At 39.9% G+C, this 19,278-nt stretch overlaps 1 protein-coding gene across 2 annotated transcripts in view; it reads right to left on the bottom strand.

The window, feature by feature from the left end:
- The window catches only part of arap1 (ArfGAP with RhoGAP domain, ankyrin repeat and PH domain 1), a 45,462-nt gene extending 27,242 nt beyond the window's left edge, over nt 1-18,220 (bottom strand). The window contains exons 1-4 of one of the 2 annotated variants that reach the window (XM_084019213.1): nt 18,059-18,220; nt 7,096-8,229; nt 1,419-1,588; nt 78-166 (exon numbers count right to left, since the gene is read on the bottom strand). In XM_084019213.1, the coding sequence (XP_083875339.1) occupies nt 78-166; nt 1,419-1,588; nt 7,096-8,156 (1,320 nt within the window). In that variant the 5' untranslated portion in view covers nt 8,157-8,229; nt 18,059-18,220. The remainder of the gene's footprint in view (nt 1-77; nt 167-1,418; nt 1,589-7,095; nt 8,230-18,058) is intronic. The other variant, XM_084019212.1, reaches the window with a different exon arrangement.
- Between the last annotated feature and the right edge of the window lie 1,058 nt (nt 18,221-19,278).

Raw genomic sequence — 19,278 nt, 5'->3', positions numbered from 1 at the left:
ATTGGAGGAGACAGCCGTCATTCACATTGTACAGGAGGAGAAGAGGAAGACGAGTGACAAAGAACATTCTTACTTACCCTCCCTGGTGCGTTCAGTCGTTGAGCACTGGGGTAAAACAAGTCTGGATCCTCGTAGTCATCAGAACTATCATCAAGTGAATCCAACCCTGAGGGAGGGAGTAGAGGATGCAGTCATGCAGTTTACGACTGGTTTGCAATAACACTTGCAGAGGCTTTACAAAAGAACATACACAATATGTCATATCAAGAAAAGATATAATAAATAATATGTTACAGTATATAAAACTCTGGTTTCCCACACTGACACTCAATTTGGACACGGCTCAATTAACCAAAATGCAACACAACAATACTGTACAAGACGTCCTGCCTTTTGTGTAAAGGTTGCCTCATTTTATGACTTGGAGCAACAGCAACATTACTGCTCTCTTTAATACACAAGGTATATGTTTGACTTTGGATATCTGATGGATTGCAGGTTTTCATTTTCAGTTGGAAAACAAATCAACCAAAATCATACTGATTTAATGAATCCGGCAGGACAGAAATAATACAGAACATTTAAACCTAACTTTACTTGCCTCACATGCAAATGTCTACATTCTTTCTCTGGGGGTTACTAGAAGTCATTGTGGGAAACGCAGGAAACACTATTAGAGCAAGAGTAGGGAATACAGTTAAATGTAAATAACAGCACTGGTAATATCAGTCTGGATTGGAGTGTTAGCTCTGTTTATCTATGTTTGTGAACACACAAAGGAAATGAACTGGGAAGGACAACTGGCTAACACCAGGTACCAGTTTATCAGCAAGGCAGGACTCTCCGCCTCTCTTAAGAACTAGCTTTTCAGGCTGAGTGACTAAATGAGTAAATATGAATGACTATTAACTATTAATATTAATATATTCACTCTACATTACACTACATTGGCAGAGGCAGTTTCTATTGAGCACTGGAGTCTTGGTACCGTCTTTGCCAACAGTTGAACAAGCACACGGGTCAATGATATAATGGACAACATCAGTAGCAACACAAGAACTCAACTAGTTTGTCTTCCGGGTGAAAAATAACTTTGATCAAACTGTCCTGGTGATACGACCAACCTTCATATTGACACTCTAAGCAAGCCTCAAAACTGCACCAACAGCCCATTCAATTTATGTAATTTCATTTACTTGATTACAAATGATCCATTTACCCTTTTTCAATTTTAAATACTTTTATTCAAGTAAAAGGAGCCTCAAGCAGGAAGATATATTTGAAAAGCTCTTACGTTGAGTGAAATGTATGTGCCTACACTGATTAAGTTAAACAATATTACAGCACCATATAAACCGAAAGTGATTAACCTTGGGGAATTCCCCCATTGTTACTGTTGACACAGGAATGTCGATTACTGGACTCACGGGGAGGTTGGGGGACTTTCCTGGCAGGCAAAGCCGGCTGGGTGTCCGGTTGAGTCGACTGATGTGCGTCTTCTAGAGTTTGAAGTGTCCTTATGCGAGGTGGGACCTGGGGAGTTTGCTCTTTCTGCAGGTCATCAGCGACTGTCTTGGTGGGAGAGGGGCTGGGGGGTAAAGTGGTAAAGGACATGTCAACAGAGGTTTGGAGAGCAGGAGGGGAGTCCTCGCCACAACTGGAGTTGGTGTTCGGGTGAAAATCCCAAGGAGCAAGTGATTCTATTCATCCTCTGCATGAAGAAAAGGGAAAAAATGAATCACTCTGGTAAAGTGATTCAGTTGAGTCCTGCTCTGTCTTCTTCAGTGGAATAAGAATGGATCCCTGAACTGTGGCAAACCGACGTCCCTCTGCTCTGCTCTGACTGTTTTCTCTCTGCACTACTGGTTTAAGCAGCAAGTCTGAACCTGCCTCACTCTACAAGGACCTCCCCCATGCTAACACAGCATACCACGGGCTCCGCTGTAAAAACACACACAAACACACGTGTGCACATAAGAGATGTGCTGATATACCAGTTATGCAATACACCATGATGAAACATTTCATAGGAACATTACTGCCAACAATTGTTATTTTCAACCGCATATGTCTTGCGATCCTAATATTTGCTGATTAATAACAATATTAATTTCCCGGTGCAAAGCAGCCAAGAAGCCAGCTGTCACAAGGAAATCAAATATTGATTTAATCATAATTATAATAATTTATAATAACTCTAAACACAATTAATCTGTCCATGCAAACCACAGCTCAGCCAACTGTAACAACAGCTACTGTGGTTTCGGATGGGTTTTTTTAATGTGGAGAAAATGCACATAAGCACGGTGCCTAAGATCTACATGCATGTTTGCTCATTAAAATATATCTTACATTGTTGGATTTTGGCTAGGGATGGAGCTAGGTGACTTTTGCAGCTCCGATATGGATACCTGGGCTTTGGGTATCGGCCGATACAGAGCACCGATACCAGCTATAATTAGTAAGCTGTACATCTCACAGTGTGGAAGTGACTGTGCCAATTATTTGATGTGTAAGGCAACACTTCCTTAAATTTGTCAAACAAAATCTAATAAATAAATGCAAAGGTAGGAATTAAATGATTTGCAATTTATTATTTGTGCACCAGCACCTACTAGAATGAAATCTTAAAAATGAACGGGATTTACAGTTAAAGTGTAAACATTTTAAATACTGTTGGTCAAAATGTTAAATGGGATTAAAATACAATGATGTATGGATATAGATTTAGAATTGGGTTAAACAGATACCCGAGGTAGCTGTTTGAATCGGTATCTGTATGATATCAGTATCCCCTTATTTTGGCTATGAAAGACCAAACAAGAATTGTGAAATGATTCATTCATACAATGTTAAGTAGTGTATACTATTTCCAAGCTGGCAGGAAAGTCAAGAGTGAGCACACAGGCCTGGTTTCTATCCATCAATTATTGTGAAAGTTCCTTTTTTCTTCTTCACTCTTTTTCAGTGTATTTCCTCGTTCCAGTCGCTAAGATTAGCTTTTACCCTGTCAAGGCCATTGTGACGTAAGTCACACATTAGAGCAAACAGCTCCAGACCAAACATAATGAACATGTCACTTTGTTTCCAAACAAATCTTCAGTTTAGAAGTCACAAGTAATCACGCCACTAGTGGCTTTTAAGTCAAAACTGGAAAGATTTGCCTCATAGACAGTACGTCGCGTCAGGGAGGCTCAAACAATCATGCAAGAGTCAGTTTAAAGACAACCTACTCTAGTTGTTACAGTAAGCTTAAGGTGGTGTCTTCATTTGCTGTCAAAATACTTTCATTTATACAATATACATTCTAAATAATTACATTACTTTATCATACACTTCGGTTCTGGCAGAATAGCACATTTTTAAAAGTTCTTTTAATTCAACTTGAGACTCTAAATATATATTCTAGTACGTCGGTTTAATAATAAACCAGAAAAGAATAAACAATGACGGGAAGCTGACCTGTTAACACAGTTCCTCTTTTTTCCTCAGGGGGAGATTGCTGAGAGAGGGGCTGCTAGCTAGATGCTAAATTTAACCGTCCTTCTGCTAGCTAATAGATGGTAGTGGGCTTAAGAAACAATGGCTGCTTCCTTCTCCTCCCACGGTGTATTTATGTGAACTTATACTGAGCACATTTCTACACTTTATCCCACACACATATACACACACACAAAACTACATTATGTCTTAACCTTTGTTTGTAAAAGTCTGTATTTCATTGCCAATAGGGAGTGCTAACAGTCAAGCTAAGAGCCTTTCTCTTTGAAAACATCTGATTTCCATGACAGCGAAACATGCCATGTATGCCATCTTACTGATTTTGCATTCTTCACAGGTAATACACAAATACTGGTGTCATTTCCCTAAACTTGCACGGCCACAGGACAAGGTATCTGGTCTCACACAGGACCACGGAAACATGAAACTACCTCCCTCTGGTCAAGGTAGAACAAACTCTCGTAAACAGGATAACATTTCCAATAACAATGCCTTGTTTTCTATTCACCAAAATCTGTTGTAACAGCAGAAAATATGACCACAGCAATAAAGAAAGGCTTCCTTGTTTGAAACCCTGACCCCGAACAGAGTGAGGAGGGGGATTAGAAGGCTAAAAGCTAGTACCGACTGAGAAGAGACATGTAGAGGTATGATTAGTATATCAATTTACCTTCTCCACGTTCAAAAAGGAGTCCTCTTCTATGACGATACAACAATCTCAAACACACACACACTCCCACCCAGGAGAGGAAATGACCAGTAAACCAGAAGATGGGAGGAGGCAACGAAGCACAGTGACAAGGAAACAAGAGAGTGACAATAGAGCGTGAGAATGTGTGCTGATGCTTAAAAAAAAGTCTGACGCTAGCTCCTGGTAACAAATCACTTTTGTAACTCTTTACTTCTCAATGTGACACTCAGAGAGGCTAATAATGAGGAGACTTTTAACCGCTCTATGTTGTTCTCCATTGCAACTTCCTCCTCCCTCTCTCTCTTTCTCTCTCTTTCTCTCTCTCTCTCTCTCTCTCTCTCTACAGCCAGTGTCTCTTTAAAACACAGGCAGAGAACATGCATATGTTGCAAAGCTCATCATAGAAAGCACACAGAATCTTGTGTAGGCTACAATCACCAGGAAGTACACAAACAGTTTCATTTGGCAAAGAACTGTTACACTCCATAGACTGTACATAGGTGGACAGAGTCACCATGATATCATATATGTTGGTATTTGGACTACGATTTTGGAGCCTCAAGTTTGGCATTTTGGAGCCTCAAGTTTCACCATTTAGGCGTTTGGCCATCGCCATCTGTTTGTTTTTTTTGTAACCGGAATTGACACGAGAGGGTGGAGTACAACCGAATGCTGAATAACACATTACTAGGCTAAACTAAAATGTTATAATTAACTTTCATGAACTGAAAACACGCTGTGAAAGAGTTCAAAGACAAAAACACGGCCAACTCCCCGACTGGACAACGCTGTGGTCGCGATCTGTCAAACACAAGGTGACCACGCCCCAAAGCATAACCTAGTTCCTCCCTGCTTTATTATACTATAAATGGATCAATAATTAACAAAGTGAACATCATGCTGCACTAACAATTGAGACCATAAACTTACTGAGGTGATAAAATAAAGTGAGAAGTAGGGTAATTGTCTCATACACTAGAGGAGTACTGACCATTAGAAAAAAAAATGTTAAAGGTGCATTGGCTTCACCTTTCAGAACCAAAGGCCTGCTGCCTGCTGCAGTCTCATCAGTGAAACTAGTTGAAGGATAATAGTCTGCTCTTAAAGGGAACATGTGCAGCCTCTTCCATGTGCACAAAGAAGCAAGAAACAATGCTGACTGTGCAACAACAAAAAAAGGATATTATATACAATGTAGGAATATAATACGGCACCACAGAGCCTTTGACAAAAAAAAACATACTGTGTGTGGTAAAGCATTCACAAAACCACATCCTCACAGTTCAAATCACTCATCCAGTCAACAGGTCTTGATCATATAGTTCCGTATTCAACAGACCACTGAGCATCAGGTCCACCGTCACCCAATGTGCCCTCGACCTTTCAGTTTCACAAATTGTCATCTACTGTCTAGATGCCTTTTCTCTTCTTGTCCAATAGGTGGCAGCACAATCCTTTTAGAACTAATACACATTTACAGAGGTGATATTTTTTGACAATTTCTCAATGAAATTCATCTCTCAATACACATCACTGACAATCATCATGTTTTACCCTTTAGCCTCAAATGCAGCACCCTCACACATCTATGGGGTCAGGTCAGTCACATTAATAATTAATGCACAGAGAAGGATTCACAAATGTATTTTGTGATTTATATATAAATAACTCTTTACTCACAAATACATTCAATACACACACAAATGGATATCGGTATGTAAAAATGTAACATATATCCATAAACAAAAATAAGTTTAACAAACACATTTCTGATCCACACACACAAATGTGTCTTGTTTTAAATAAATGTAATACAAATCCATACAAATATGAATTAAAAAGATATTTGCAATTTTCATCAAAAATGTATTTGAATGTTAAATATACAATATTAATATTAATAATATACATATATACAAACTGTTAAACTTGAATTTACAAGACGCTACAAACTTGTCAATAACGTTGGCTAGAGAGAGAATAAAATAACTTCTGAATCATTTTTGTTCTTATTTCTTTTACCGAAAAGCAACACAAAATGCGCAGAGAGAAAGCTGTGCTCTGGCCATGGTGAATTACCCCTGGTGGGAATGCAGTCATGTGATTGGCTGAAAACAAGGCATCTGATTGGCTACAGAGGGTTCCTTGTTGAAAAAAATGCATTTGTGAATCCAGCCACATCAAGAGAGTCTCAAAAACCCACACACAAATACAGATCATGCACAAATGCACGTTCACAAATGAAAAGCGTCTTGTAAATTCAAGTTTAACAGTTTGTATATAAATGTAACAACATACAAATACATTTTTGATGAAAATTGCAAATATCTTTTTAATTCATATATTATGGATTTATATTACATTTATTTAAAACAAGAAACATTTGTGTGTGTATCAGAATTTTTATTTGTTTGTTAATGGATTTATTTTACATTTTTACATAGCGATATCCATTTGTGTGTGTATTGAAATGTATTTGTGAGAAGAGAGTCATTTATATATAAATCACAAAACACATTTGTGAATCCTTCTCTGTGCATTCATTATTAATGAGACTGAACTGACCCCATACACATACAGGGGAACAACATATTACTCACTCTTTAAATTGTCTTCCACTCAAAGTTGAGACAAACTAAGTACACAGTGGGAATAGGGCTCATTTTAAGGGGTGAATCATAACCATCATACTAGAGGAGCAGGAGCAGAGATGGTCTTAAAACGGGGTCGAGTGACTAACCAGAGTAAAGCTATCTCAAGTTATTTTCTTACGTTTCTTGCATAATCGTACAATTTACAAATTCTGAAGGTTGTAGTAAACAGTGTTCTGAAAGAGGGCCATGGCTAACTGCAAATACATATTAAAGCCTGCATACATATCCATCAAAAAATAAAAGACTTACCGGTGTGGTATTGGAGGAGGGACTTTAGGTACCGCCCCTACTTTTGGAGGGAGAGGTGGAGCATTTATTTCATCGCTGCGTGAAGCAGTGGGAGAGACGGATGAAGTTACTCGTTCTCCATCACTACTCAAATGTAGGGCAGGTGGTTGAATGGCTAATGTTTGAGGACGAGTTTGAGCAGAGGGGAAGTTGGGAGGGTGGAGAGGTGCAGGTGTGGGTGTGTGAGTTGGGGTGCTGGTGGGAGGGGGAGTGGAACTCTGGGATCGGCTCTGCACAGTTGGAGCTTTAACCACATGTCGGTCCGGTTTGGGGGAGGCAGGGGTTCGGGCAGGAGGCGAGGGGCTCAGGGGAGAGGTGAAGCGCTGTGGAGGGCAGTTGGGGGTGCTTCGTGGAGGCACAGGGGGTAAAGAGGTGTCAGAATTTGGAGAGACAAGTGGGCTGGGGTCACAGTCCACTGGAGCGCTCGGGCGAAACCTTTTCCTTTCTTTAGGCACAGGCTTCTCCCTCTCTCCATCTACTCCTCCATCCCTCTCATCCTCCTTTCCTCCTCTGACTGTTTGTCTTTGTCCAGGAACTGGCTTCTTATCTCCTCCTTCTCCACTTTCCTCTTTCACACTGGGCACTTGTCTTTCCCTGGGGACGGGTTTCTCTCTTTCCCTTGGTGTGGGTCTGGATGTCTCTCCATCTCTTTTCTCACTTTCCTTGATGACAGGCTTTTCCTCCAATGGCATAGGCACAGCTCTCTCTCCCTGCAACACTTTGGCATGTCCTGTTTCCTCCGATGTCTGCTCGCTCTCAGACTGTACAAGGTGAGAGTGTGTGTCAGATTGCATGTCACTGCTACCAGTTTTGCTCAGGCTAGCCAGGATGCGTCTCTGGTGACCCGGCAGGGTGATGCCCATCAGTTCCAGCCGATGTGGTGTGAGGTTGCGACACTGTTGTAGCGTTGCCAGCCCGGCGCTCTGAAAGGCCTCAGAATACTGCTCCAGGCGAAGAACACATAACCAGTCCCACACAGTCAAACAGGATTCAGACATGATTGATGCGTGTGAATGCAGCATGTGGAAGGGCGCGTTTATGTCGTCCACAGCGAAAATGTAGACTTCCGACTCCTCAGATCATGATTTACGCAACCTGTAGAAGAGAGGGAAATAAAAATGTTCAAGCGTTTTCAAGAGGAACTACCGAAGAAAGGCATGCATCAGCTCTAAGCCATTCTTACCAGTTACGGCAGCGACACTGGTATTCTTTTCACCCTGTGAGTCTGAGTGTGAGTAATCACATGGTCATGTGATCCTGGAGACACCTACTTTATCAGGAACTATCACAGAGGCGGGTTTGAGTACTTTGCCTGGTGTATGAAGTTCTGTCTGTCTGTATGTTGACACATTCTGTCTCCATGATAACGTTGCAACCGTGTAAGATGCAGTCACGAAAGGTTACAGGTGTGTCGTTAGATCAAAATGAAGGTGGAGTTTCAAGATAGGTGTGGCTTAAGCAAGAAGTAAAGGGGGTAGGAAGTGGGAAGGGTTCAACTCCTCTGCCCCAATTTACTCCTCTAGTCCACTTTGGCATTTGATTTGATTTGAACTGAAAACTGTGTAGTTCCTATAATTGTGTGTCACATTGGTCTGATTATAGACCAGGCTATGAAGAATACTTCCTGTATGCTACACTATTTTGAGAAATCCTGCATTGGGAAATGTGTTGTTGTGCAAAAAGTACAAAAATAATAATGATGATTAATAATCAAGATGAGGATCCTACAGATCCAAGAGTTGACCATATTTAGAGCCTGTAAATGTCAACTGTCAAAGTTGTGCATGATAAACTGTTAGGGTGGGTGGCAAAGAGGAAGTTATGTTCATGCCTCTACAGTTAGGTGCCATAGCCGTCAGTTAGTCATTTTGATAAGCACTGTCATTTTCAACAGCACTTCTGCTCACTTTAGTGTCTATATACAGCTTTAACAGATAGAACAACAAGGATGTGTATTCAGAAACTGTCCAGGTCACTGTGGAGGTCAGGTGATGATATTTGATTTCAGGGACTGATGTTAGATCTGTTTCCTATCTAAAGGCAAAGCATTTCAGTGCTGTATGAGCATTAAAACAACACAACTTTAGAATGAAAAACAGAACTCAAAAGGAATGACATAATATCATTCCTTTTCACACACACACACACACACACACACACACACACAGTTCTGTAGCACTATCACACAACAGACCACTAAGGGAGGAAGTGTTATTGACACAACAAGTATTGGCACACACAGCACGTTCACACAGACTCACTCAATTCTCTCTTCATCTCCCGAACACACACTTGAAAGCAGTATAAGTGGATTCAAGTCGCTTCCCACAAGGAATCCCCATCCCTTTGCATTAGCACCCTTATGGGGCGTTTTAGTTTTTAAATTAACATAATGACAGTGTTCAAACTGTTCCAAGTATTGGGATTTCTTTTTGATTTGGGTTTAAGTTTTCACATGCAGAGGATTCACAAAGCCAGGCCTTGATTAGAAAACAGCAGGCAGTGCCAGCTGTCGGCATTAACATGATGCAAACCTGCCGGAGTTGAACAAATTGCTCAGTAAGGACTGCTATGATGCATAAACCGGAGCGATGACAAAAACATCAGCAAAAATGTATTCTCCAAGAGGAATAAGTGTGGATCATAACTCCAAAAGCAATTTGGTTGCTGTCAAAATCATTAAATCAGACATCTACTGCATTCACAACATTTTACCTCTGCCTCATGCTTTTGAACAGAAATGATTGAGTTACAGAAGCAGTTTATCCACAAAAACAGTAAGTACACAGAAAATATCAATATTAGATATATATCTAAAATACACTATTTGATTATAGAATAGACTATAAATATACCAAACAACAACTAGTTTATCAAATATAAGAGGGGAGGATAACATACTGTCTACATCAAACATATGTGTGCACATTTGTTGCTGTTTTTGTTTAAAATTGTATGAAATAAGATGCATAGAAGTGAGGTGAGGTGTGAGGGTTATTGATCTGGGCAGGAAAGATTTCCTGTATCCTTGTCCTTGAGACAGCGAAGCTGAATCAGTCTGTTAGAGTGGTCAGGTACATCGGAGGATCGGCGGTTCAAATCCCAGCTCCTCCAGTCTATGTGGCGAAGTATCCTTGGCCAAGATACTGATCCCCAAAGTGTCCCTGATGCTGTGCTATCGGCGTGTGAATGTGTATGAATGCGTATGATGCTGATGTGCAGGCGGCTCCTCTGCCATCAGTGAATCATGACTGTGTGTGTGAATGGGTAAAAGTGATTGAATGTAGTGTAAAGCGCATTGAGTAGCTAGTTAGCTTGAAGGCGCTTTATACATTTAGAGAAAGAGCACCACTGTCTGTCAGGAAGGTGGTCATGATTCTCCCTAATTAATAACAGATTGTTCAATGTCCTCTGTTTTATTAAGTTTGTTTGTGTCACTCACCCCAATTACCCATTCAACTTCAAGGTTGAGGTGAAACCGCATTTCAGGAGTTTCTAGCTTCCGCATCGTGACGTATTTCCGAGGGAAACGGGAGGAATTTGATTTGTTCGTTAAAAAGTTTAGCTCATGATTATCTCTTGCTCTGTGCAGAGCAATAGTTGCAACCTGATTGATGGAAATCATACATTAGCTGATGTAAGCAAGTGTCATATTTTGTTCACCAGGAGGAGTAAAGCATTGCCATATATTGGTAAATAGGTGCGCAGTATGGCCGGGGATGTGATCTAATAGTGTTAAAAAGGAGTTTTTCATCACAGCTCGACTTAGAACTATAATCCATATTTCACAAAATAAAATGTAATTTAATTTACACACACGATGACACAAAATAGTTTTGAATTTTTTTTTTTTTTTGTTTTTGAATTTGCTTGAATAATGTTATTTTTCTGTAACAGTTTCTTAATGGAGACAGTATATCAGACCAAATTGGCACTGGCAATATTTACATAAGTAGTAGAATCTACTTTTTACAAGAACCTTCACTATAATGGATAAACGTCAAAGTCATAAGAGTTAATGTGACTATAATTAAACAGAACCTGGCAGTACATTGTTTCACTCCACATAAATATTCTGTGAATTGAATGTGTAGTACACATACGCCTCAGCCTCGTGTATAGCAGTAGATTACACAAAATATCAATAAAGACACAACATGGACCTCATTCATTTGCAGGTAAAAGTGAAGGTGTAGAAGACTGAGCGAGCGCAGAGTAACCTACACAATCCTGTCCGAGGATGTGAGCATGTTGAAATGAGGGCATTTCATTTCCTGTCAAATGTTTCCTCTAACAGGTCAGAGGCCGGAGAGCACAGGGACACACTGAATCTTGCACCCTGATCAAACAAAGTTCCTATTTTTGAATTGAGGAACCATTCGCTCAGGAACGCGATGAATTTCTGTCTGGTCAGTGGTCTTGGTTCAGCCATCATTGGATGGTTACACATATAACCAAAAACAAAAAGTCTACAAATGGCATTTGAACAAAAATGTTTCTCAGCATCTTTGGCCAAATGTAATTTTTACCTCAGCACTTAATCCAGAAAAGCCCTTAATCAGCCTTGTCTGTTTGGCGTGTGTGTGTGTCTTTAAGGAATGACCCGAGGCCCAAGTGTTAAATGCTAATATAAAGGGTGAGAAAACCCAATGAAACCGAGGCTGCTGCAAAGCCTGACGAGATGAAAGCAGAGATACTCTCAGATAATTAAAGCAGATTTTACTTTGACATATTTCAGGGGACAAAAACATTGAGATTTTGTTGCGACTACAACATAATTACTTTTAAAATCAAACAAGCAAGCCTGCAGATAACCCAATAAATTCAGCTCAGAGGGTACAACTGCTAAAAGGAGGGTACAACGGTGTGTCATCAGTTAAAAGAGTTACCATGTTAGTGGCCATGGCCAGGAGATACACCTGTAGTTGTAAATACACACAAACATTTCAGCAAAGTTCAGGCAGTTTTAAGTAGCTCAGTGTGGGTGGATATCACAGAATCTAGTATTGTAGGTAGAAGCACGTCTTATTAGCTTTCGCAGTGAGCATCACGTTCAGCAGATGCACAAAGAGAGGCTGGAGTTATAACTTCGCCAACCGTTCCAGACGTTAGGTTTAATCTTAGGTTAAACTGAGAGGAATGGACACTTTGATGCACCATATTTATCTGCCATCATAATGCCACAGTCAGATGAGAAGGTTGATGTAAATTTATATTTCTGAACATCCAGGGCCTCGACATACAGAATGGGTTTAGCCTAGCTCAGCTTAAAGACTGGAAGTAGGAGGAACCTTGGATAGTTTATTGTCCTCTTAATGGCCTTTTTGGCAGCAGCACAGTACACAACATGCTTCTAGCCTTCATTAAAATGGAAACACAACACCCTCCAAAACTAACCTGATTTTACACATTTAATTCTATGTATTTAAAGTTCCCTTACCCTGAATTATTTTTATTATGGGGCTTTAAAGTTATTCTAATATGTTCACTACACTTTCTGGTAAGAGAAGGCGTCATGGGGCATGTTATGAGACATATTTACCATTATCACAGTGAACTGTTGCCAATCATCTATCATGTGTACAAATAGGGCATTGTAACTCGACCTGTGCCCCTTGGGTATAATAAAATACAAGAAAACTCCAGTTTTCCACTGGTAAACACTCTCACTGTCAAATAGTTAAAACGTTGTGGCCAAACAGCCAGCAAACACAGCTTCATTTTGTTCTCTGTGAGGCTAAATAATCTCACTTGGAAAAACTGTGCAGGTTCATCATCCATGCACTTAGGTGCTCCAACCAAAGGACCTACTTTCATGGCCCAAATTCTTCAGTTGTTCCAGGATCTAGATTATGAATTCTGCATCTCAGAACTACCAGCTTTACTTTGTCAGATGTCCTCACTCTGAACAAAACCCTTCTGACTAATGTACTACTTAGTAGTAAAAAGTTTTGAGATGTTGCAAGAATTATTGCAACTTCTGTGCTTCACTTAAAATGTGACCTGGACCCTTTCCTCTACTAATGCAGAGAGATAAAAATGTATATTGATCTTTTTATCTGGCTGTCAGTAAGATGGGAAACATGATGATGTCAACCTTCCTTTAGCTGCTGAAATGGACAAAGAGTTTGAACCTGAACTCCCATAAAATGACAGAGGACTGAGTGCTTTTTACAATTTGTATAGCCTTAGTATCTGTTCAGCAACAGCTGACTTCCTTTTTCCTGGGCATTTATTTTGATTTTCTGCAGTTACCAAACCGCTGTGCTCTCTGCACATTTCAATTCATTTATCCCTCCACTCTCTCTCCATCCTTCTCTGCGCTCCCTCCCTCCCTCCCACTCAGAAAGCTGCCAATAACAGGGTCTCTGTACTACCTTCACAATGGGGCATTCTGTTGCCGAGGAAAGTACACATGCATACACACATACACACAAACTGAGAGTGAGGAGGGAAACGCATGGTGGGGGCCCACTGGTCGAATCTGCTCACACTCTCTAAAATAAGCACTCACCTAATAACATTGTGCATGCGTGTGTGTGTGTGTGTAAATTCTGAGGAATCGGAGGACCTCAGAAATTGCTTTTCACGTCTCATATCCCCTTTCAATTTGACACACAAACACAGATACTCATGTTCTCTGTTGGCGCTTCAGTGCCTGCTGGCAACAGGCTCAACTCTGCTTCCTGTCAGCGTCCTAAGATTTGAAATAAATGACCTAAATTGGACTGAATTTACATCGGCTGATTTCTAAAGCAAAGCAACAACAACTAAAAGGTCAAACAGCCTTGTTCTCATTGTTGAGACATGACCGGCCTCGTCTTCTGCTCTCTGTGCATATAAAACACATCCATCATGATCGAGGTTTTGCGGCCCCTTACTCTAAATTGCCGAAATGAATGCTTATATTCTATATGATTTTGTCTAATTAATGCTAAGACAGTTTTAATTTGAAAAGGGGTGCCGCATGATTATGATGTGATCATGATGATATGCAACCTACTTTATTCACTATATGACAAATTGATGCCCAGCTGTACCCGTCGACTGTGTAGTCTTGGGAAATACTCCAAAACAAGTCACAAATGTATCACAAGGATCAAGTAGAAGGAAATGTGTTTTGTTTATAGGAGAATAAATACCAGCAGACTAGGAATGTGAAAACTCAAAAACCTCCATTCTGAGTAACTTCAACAAAATACCATTGTAGAATAGGAAAGATTGCACATCTTTTCATGTGTGCCAAAACAATATGTCAGGGTAGGACTAACTAATCAATATAGAAATGATATCATAATGTGCAAGACACACAAGTATCCTTTTATGGTTAAACATGTACTGTAAAAGTGGTGAGAACAGCATCATTTCCTTTATGACGACAGATACACAAAAACACAATTTCACCATCTTGGTTTCAAGAGTGACATAAGAGGGTGGAGTTAATACAACTGAACGCTGAAAAATTCATTTTTAGGGGACCAAAATGTTACAAGTTAATTCCACAAACTGAAAACACACTGTGAACGGGTTAAAATCGTAAGACGGCAAGCTTATTTTTTGAGTCATAACGTTTGTCTACTGTGTTAGCAAACAGAATATTGATCAACTATTGACTAGAACTAGAATGATACATTGGCCAGGTCATCAATGTCAAATCAGCATTTTATCATTTAACATCAACAGTACCTATGTTGGCCGATGACAAGAAATGTCAGAGCTGAAACGTCAAGAGAGCATGAACAAGATTATTTCTTGAATTTAAAATGTCACACTCAGTATATTGGTCACAATACTCACAAGACTGCTAAGAGATCACATAAATAACAGAAATATTGTTCTGATACATAGAATTTCTTTAGACTCCCAAATATACATAATTGTATCGGTCACAAAACTCTTAGAATTTGCAGCCACTTAATGAATGCAAGTCCAAAATTCAATCTTGACAATGCTCAAGTCAAAAGTCAACCTCGTAGAGACAAAGTGACTTTGGGGTTTTCTCTGATGCCGCTGCCAGATCTCTGAATTGCCATTCCAGTAACTTTCCATTTAGCCCACGCAACAATATGCTTCCCACAGACAAGTAGTTGGGTAGCCGCTACAAAATTGTTTTTCCTCAGACCCTCTGATTAATATCAAGGTGTTGACTCCATCAGGACGACTGAAAAAAAGAACGCATGTACACACAGGACATGAGTCATATACTCACCACACAATCAGACACACTGCTGCTTTCACCCCGTTCCAATTAGAACTGAATAGTGACTCAGTCCTGCCAGTCAAGAAATGCATCTGACCAATGTCCTCTGGTTAAAATGTCTATGTGTGTGTGTGTGTGTGTTTGCTTCCTAACTCTTCAGGGCTCAACGTCTCACAGGAGGCTGTTTCCCATGGTAACCCGCCTCAAACTACATTACACCTACGAGTCCCTTAATGGAACGTTAATAAGGATGACATTCTGGGGGTTATGATAATTTCCTCCCATGGCGTGAGTTGATATGAGTACAAACTGTGTACACAAGCTTGCAACAGCATCTTCCTCTTCATGAAGTCTACTTTTGCTTCTAGCTTGACCTAAAGTTTTGACAGCATATCAGTACAGATTTGAGCAAACTCTAAAAATCCATATGTTGGAAATCATTACTCAAACATATCATTAAGGGCAGGAGTCTGATAGTTACATCACTTTGAATAAAAAAAATGTAGCAAGAAATCCTCCAAAATGTTGTTGTATTAAGATACGGAGAGGTTCTTTGAATATTTAATCTACAATCTAATCTCTCTATTTAACAGCACCAAAAACTTAACAAAAACAGGAAATGAATGTAGGATTAACTGCAGTATTAGACTGTGTTCATTTTAGCTCGGTGTAAAAATAAATCAAATAAATTCTTTCAAAAAAATGTTTTAGAACAATTTGGGTTTTGTGTGTATATCAGGCTTATCTAATTTTCAAGACTTGCAAACTCATTACCTAAAGACCTGTTCTCTTCCCTTTGGAAAATGTACGATCATGAAGCTGAATTTGAGTAACAGTGTCCAGTTGTCAGTTCTTGCACAACTGGGCTCTTCGGTTAGCCTGTGTCATTTTACAGCCAGACTGACTAATACGTCATCTGAACCCGTGAGGTACTCTTCTCACCTCATCACGGAGTGATTCAGGAGTGAGTAATCATGTGAGTGCATGAGACGAGAAGGAAGCAGGGAGAGAGGGAGAGAAAGACAGAAAAGACAGAAAAGTGGTAGACACAAGCGGGATGGAGAAACAGCGACTGACAAAGTTTCAGCTGCAACAATAGATGATTCAGAGAGTGCATCCTTGGTAGAAGTACAAATCAACCAAATGGAGATTGTGAATTTTAAGTGGCTCGACTTAGCATAAAGGGGCTCATTTTACTGGAAGACACAAAAAAAAATATCACACGTTGAAGGTGAAGAGAGACTTGTATCTCTGATAACCAACATCCTGTAACTCTACATTATATGGCCCTGTTTGCACTTGAAAGCCAAACACAGAAAACCAGGCTTACTCATAGCCAGACTTCACCCTACTAACCACAAAATATGGTTAGTAGGGTCTTGGTACTGTTTGATAGCTACTTTTTACAGTCTCCCAAAAATAAAAATGATGTAGGTTTTTGTGTTGCCCTTTGGAGTATCTAATTGGTCGCTATTTTTAAAAGATTTAACCTGGCCCAGCCTAACTTCTTCTCTTATTAATTGTGCTAAATAGTTTTGTTACTGTGGGACAGCAGAATCTGTTTAACTACATCAGACACCATTATTGTGCAAAAACTCTGCTTCTATGAGATCACTAATGTGTGCACAACATATTTCATTATTGCAAGGGTCTATTGAGCAGGTCAGCCAGTCATGAAAAATGTACTCTATTCCAAAGCCATATGCAAAATATATATATATATATATATTCCCCTGCAACTACTTCACAAATTACATTAGCAGCGAAAAGTAGAAACTAGTTCCCACTTAACAATTTACCTGATAGCATATTCTAACTGTTTAATTATTAATGACATCTTATCACCTCAACGCAACTCAAACTGTATTTATAAAGCACGTTTTATTGTCCTGTACAGCACTTTGGTCCGCTGTTGCTTCTTTCAAAGTGGGTAGTAAAACAGTGCACATAATACAACATGATGAGAAAGTACACATAACAATACAGTAAATATGTGTCTTGCTGAGCCTGAATTAAAAGCCAGGGAGAAAAGGGGAGACTTCAATAAGTACTTAAACACATCTAGGGTCACCTGCCTCTACAAAAAAAGCCAAGAGCCCTGAACAGCAGAACCGGAGCAGTAGAGGGTTTGTGTGATCTACTGGAGCTGCATGGGTCATCCCTCAGAAAGAAAGTGTGGACACCTTAAGGTTAAGTTAGAGAAACAAAACACCTGTCACAAGTCCACCTGCTAACAGATTCACACATTAGGATGTGGGTGGTGGGGGGAGGCGTGGACCAAACTACTCCATCTATATATTTCCTTAAATATTCTATAGACACTGCACCCATCTTAAAACTAATTAATCCCACTGTGGATAAACAACCCCGTCACAGGGAGGCAGTTCCCATTTCCTCTCGACGGAGCAGGAAAAACAAACCGAACAACATCCAACTTAGTTGGTATTAACCGATTCAAGCCAGGACGTGCTTCTTAACGGTGAGTGACGTTAAGTTCCTAAAAGCAGAACTGGACTCAGTAGTCGACGGACTGTTCACATAAAGAGAAATGTTGCTTATTTTCAAGCTAAACGGTTATTTTTCACCGCAGCAAATCTTCAAGCTAACGGTCAGTGCACGAGCGTAACCCGGACAACACATTTTCCGAGCGAACAACTAGAGTGTTTGTGCGGTTTTTTTACGCTGTGAAGTTAACGTTTCTTTAAATTCTTGTCATTCACTTACCTTTTTTAAGTTGTTGCGAGTGTTTCGACTCCGCTGAAAACGTACTGGCGTTTTGTTGTTTTGTTTGTTTTTTTAGGCAAAATTAGCGGCCACCACCACCACTGCGACGCCGAGTAGCGGATAACATTTTTCACACACAGATGAGAAGCAGTAGCAGCGAGCAGACCTCAACTCACAGACAGCCAGGGTGAAGCTAGTAAAAAGCTAGTGGAGGAAGTAAACCATTTCCGGTTGTGCGTTTCAAAATACACGTACGTATCGACGTTCAATGATGCAGCGTTTTATTTTGAAGGCTCGGAATGATATATTTTCGGCGATGCTCTGGTGATTTTGATTGCAGGAGAATTAAAAAAAAAAAAAAAAAAAAACTTCCGTACGCCGTCATGTGACCACTGACTGGACAGCCCAGTCTGTTCTCAGGGAAAAATGCCCTTTAACTAGATAGTATCCCAAAAAAACAACAACTACATAGTATCCATGTACTTTTCACTAACAAGAAACATCGCACGAGGCAAATTTGTTAAATAATATACTTATTGCGGATTATAAATCCTTGTATGACAAAATATTAAAGGACTGCCATGGAAAGTAATAATAAGAACTTGAATAACTCACTATTTACATAGCTAATTTCCCTTGGGCATCAAAGCTAACTAGTTTATATGAATGCCCAACATTATATCTGTTTTACATTTATATTAAATGTATCACATATTGCCGTTTTATTGCTATTATAAAACCACAACAACAACAAACAACAGCCAACAGTATTAGCCAAATGAGAGGTGGCTATGTAATTACATGGGCTCTAGTCCATGAGCCCATCAGTTGGTATGAACGGGTATAATCTATAGATAGAATAGAAACTATTCTGACAGACATTTACTTATTGGAGGTGGCGGTGATGTGGCATTCAGATCAGTATTGAATCAGACAGGCAGCTGATTTTCTTTTTTAGTTGTAAGCTCCCAGAGGAACCAGAAGAGGGCAACACTCACCATCAAGATAGTGAGCGCAGTGGACGAGAGAGAATTTCAAAGGGCATCGTGTTAAAAAGAAAAAAGAAAAAAGAAAAAGCATTTATAGTAGAAAGAGAATGTTGCATGGGAATAGACCTTAAATTATTAAACATCGCTCCCTTGATTACATTTCAGCCAGTGTAGTGTCAGCAAGATGAAAGCAGCTGAGTGCGAGGGAGGCTGGCATGCGATTAAAGTCAT

The sequence above is a fragment of the Eutrigla gurnardus genome, assembly GCF_963514095.1.
Source record: "Eutrigla gurnardus genome assembly, chromosome: 10".
NCBI lineage: Eukaryota > Metazoa > Chordata > Actinopteri > Perciformes > Triglidae > Eutrigla > Eutrigla gurnardus.
Note: the sequence above shows the minus strand (reverse complement) of the source record. Positions and strands in the feature narration are given on the sequence as shown.